Source organism: Vicia villosa, linkage group LG3 (genome assembly GCF_029867415.1).
Source record: "Vicia villosa cultivar HV-30 ecotype Madison, WI linkage group LG3, Vvil1.0, whole genome shotgun sequence".
Taxonomy (NCBI): Eukaryota; Viridiplantae; Streptophyta; class Magnoliopsida; order Fabales; family Fabaceae; genus Vicia; species Vicia villosa.
Genome location: NC_081182.1, coordinates 121,894,062 through 121,897,097, shown reverse-complemented (window position 1 = coordinate 121,897,097; position 3,036 = coordinate 121,894,062). Strand labels below are relative to the sequence as shown.

Here is a 3,036-nt window from a genome sequence, read left to right as displayed (position 1 = left end):
ATGAAGATAAAGTGTTAAGGCTTATTTTGTCCCTTCCACCTTCTTATATTCATCTCAAACCTGTTTTGATGTATGGGAAAGATAAGTTGAGTTTTGAAGAAGTTGCAAATAAAATTATTTCTGAAGAAAGGAGGATGAAAAGTGATGAAAGTACTTCATCAAACTCGGCATTGGTTACTAGAAGTGGGGCTAATGGGAAGAAGATCCATGCAAATAATATGGTGTGCTGGAAGTGTAGAAATTCTGGGCATTTAAAGAGAAATTGTCCAGGTGGAGCAGTATCTGAAAAAGACTCTGAGGCAAATGCTAGCAACGTCTCCCTTGTTTTGGGAGATGATGAGGATCCTTTTTAAAAAATAAGGTGTGTCCTTATGGTATTTCCGCTATACCATGCAAAAGGACAAATCATTTCTAGCGAATTCAGAACAACACACGGGCATAGGTTGACATTGATGCAAGGTGTGTGGTAAGATGTATCGATGGTTGAAGAACTTCCTAAAAGCCAACACGGGAGTTGCACCATAATCTTTCAGCAAGGTTTCGACGTGAAGAAAAATTCTTGGGATGATAGTTTCAAGTGTAGTGTACTATTTATGGTGGAGTATGATAATTTGATTTGTCGGTATAGACAATGAGAATTATGATTTTCGGTGTAGACAATGAATATTGAAGACCATTACAATCAAGGTAGAGATTGTTGGGGTTGATTGTATGTCTAATGTTGCCTAAATTCTTAAATAAAGAAGGAAGTTAAAAAGTAGCTATTTGAGAAGTCCCACATTGCTTAGTGTGGTGAAGCAAGGGGGAGACCAAGGCTATATATTGGACCTAAGTTCTTTGCTTTTAGATACACTAGTCAAAAATCACTTTAAGCTTATATTTGATTTTTTTTGTTCTCTTATGCTCTTGTATTAGAGTGTTGTGAGATTTAGTTTAAATATTTGCTTTGTAAGAGTGTAGGTGTACTAGGGGATTGAAGTGAGAGTAGAGAAGTCTATGTGTTGTAAAATTTTCACATCGTAATAATTCTCTGGTTGTCTATTTAGACAACGGTCGTAGTTTTTCTCCGGTTTTGGAGTTTCCACGTTATATTCTTGTGTTATTGGTTGTGTTTTGTTTATTTATTTTTTTTCTTCAGCTGTGTTATTTCCCAACAGAGCTATGGGTATCATTTGAGCAGCGTGAGGTTGCAAAGTGTTATTTTTCTGCTAAGTTCCTTTTTTTCTTGGTTTTGTCGAATTGTGACTCTTTTTATGGTCTATCAAAATGAAGAATTGGCGGGGGAAATTTGGGAAATTTTAACATATTTGTAACACTGCTTAATGCCTTTTCTTGATGCAGTTTTGACTTGATCTATTTTGGTGCAAACTTTGGAGTGTTTTCAAAGCAGGATTGGGACAGTAATGAGGTGCAGGTTTCGGCAGCATTGGAACAGCAACTTAGCAACTTTGGACGTTTTTTGCAGCATATTGGATCAACATAATTTTTGAGCTTTGTGGGCTTTTTTGGAAGTGGATTTATAAACCGTTTGGACATAACAAAAAAGTAATAACAAAAAATAATAACAATAATAAATAATAATAATAATAATAATAAAAAGAATTATTGATATAAAAAACAAATTGATTAAAAATAATACTAACACTGTATATTTTTTATATATTATTTTTTTGGAAAAAAAAGTAAATCTAAATGAGATTAATAAAAGACTATATTTTTTTGATATTTTTTTAAATAAGATGCAAATAAAATAAACATGACATGAAAATCGTAGGATAAAAATTAGGGTGCAACACGTAGATGCATCTATGATAAACACCCATAATTTTCTATGTAACACCCTTCCGTAGATGCACCTACGGAAGTTTCCCTACTATTTTTTTGGCAGAATTCAAAGCAGTAGCAACAATGGCATGTAATAGTATAAAACACATAAACACATAAACTAAAAAAAGGATTATATTGCAATGGTATATAGTACATAAATTATATTTTGAAAACAAAATATACATCAAAAGAATTGTCGCCAGCTAAATCTATTGGTGGTTCCAATTTTGACTTTTCCGCATTCGAGATTTTTTTGATATTCTTCAATCTTTCGAATTTATACATCCTATCAACAAAAACATCTGGCCACATCTCGACAAGTTCAGTATGATGAAGATTCTATTTCGGTGACGTAGGTGGTATAGGGCATCCTGGTTTCAAGTAAACTTGTACAAAATGACGCAATTTGGCGAGCCATCCAACACATATTACGATCAATTGGATTTGTAGGAAGTGCAGTGCGGAGCGGAAAAAAGGTTTTCAAAAAATCATAACGCGTCAAGTCAATGCATACCATGTCATATGCGCATGCAATAAGATGTCTCATTTTCGGGAATCTCATCCAATGCGAAACCGGTACGTAGGCTCCCCCCAAGGGACAAGAGCTTCGTTAACCGATTCAAATTTGGTTTCGTCTCCAAATACCCGCCTGTACGAGTCTTTATGGTTCACCAACTCTTCGATAAGATCATAACGGACAAGCTCATGGGCATCCTCTCCCTTACCAAGCAAAGCCGATACGGCCCGGAATCCGCAATTACCGTCCCCTGCCACATTGACGATCCAGTCGATGTATTTATGTATAAAAACCGGCATCTCGTCAATGAATGGAATTTTTGGTGCAATTTGTACCTCTTCGATTGATGGAGCAATAGGTGTTGGAATTGGAACTTTTGGATTAATAAGTGTCAGAAACAGAGTCGAAACTTGCGGAACTTGCGGTGGAATAGGTTTCAGAGGCTGTTTGCTTAAGCGAGCTCCCTTGTTTGAAATCTTTTGAGATTTTTGCGATTTCAGAGTAGGTGAATCGGGAAAGTGTTTGTCGATGTGTTCACAATATGAAGGAGGTCGTGTTGTCGAGTTGTCATTTGGAGTAGACTTCACTTTCTTCGGAGTATCCTTTGTCTTAACGGGTTGAGACGGCGATTTCATGTCGGTTGTTTTGGGAAATTCAATCCTCTGCAACTGTTCTTTGATGTTTAATTTCAT

General features: G+C 35.9%; 1 protein-coding gene across 1 annotated transcript; it reads right to left on the bottom strand.

The window, feature by feature from the left end:
- Nucleotides 1-2,385: 2,385 nt before the first annotated feature.
- On the bottom strand, nucleotides 2,386-3,036 carry LOC131658890 (uncharacterized). The gene has a single exon (XM_058928140.1). The coding sequence runs from the start codon at nucleotides 3,034-3,036 to the stop codon at nucleotides 2,386-2,388; it is 651 nt and encodes a 216-aa protein (XP_058784123.1).

What these genes read in the sequence shown, in the direction of transcription:
- LOC131658890 (XM_058928140.1), bottom strand. Translation starts at nt 3,036, where the DNA reads ATGAAATTAAACATCAAAGAACAGTTGCAGAGGATTGAATTTCCCAAA.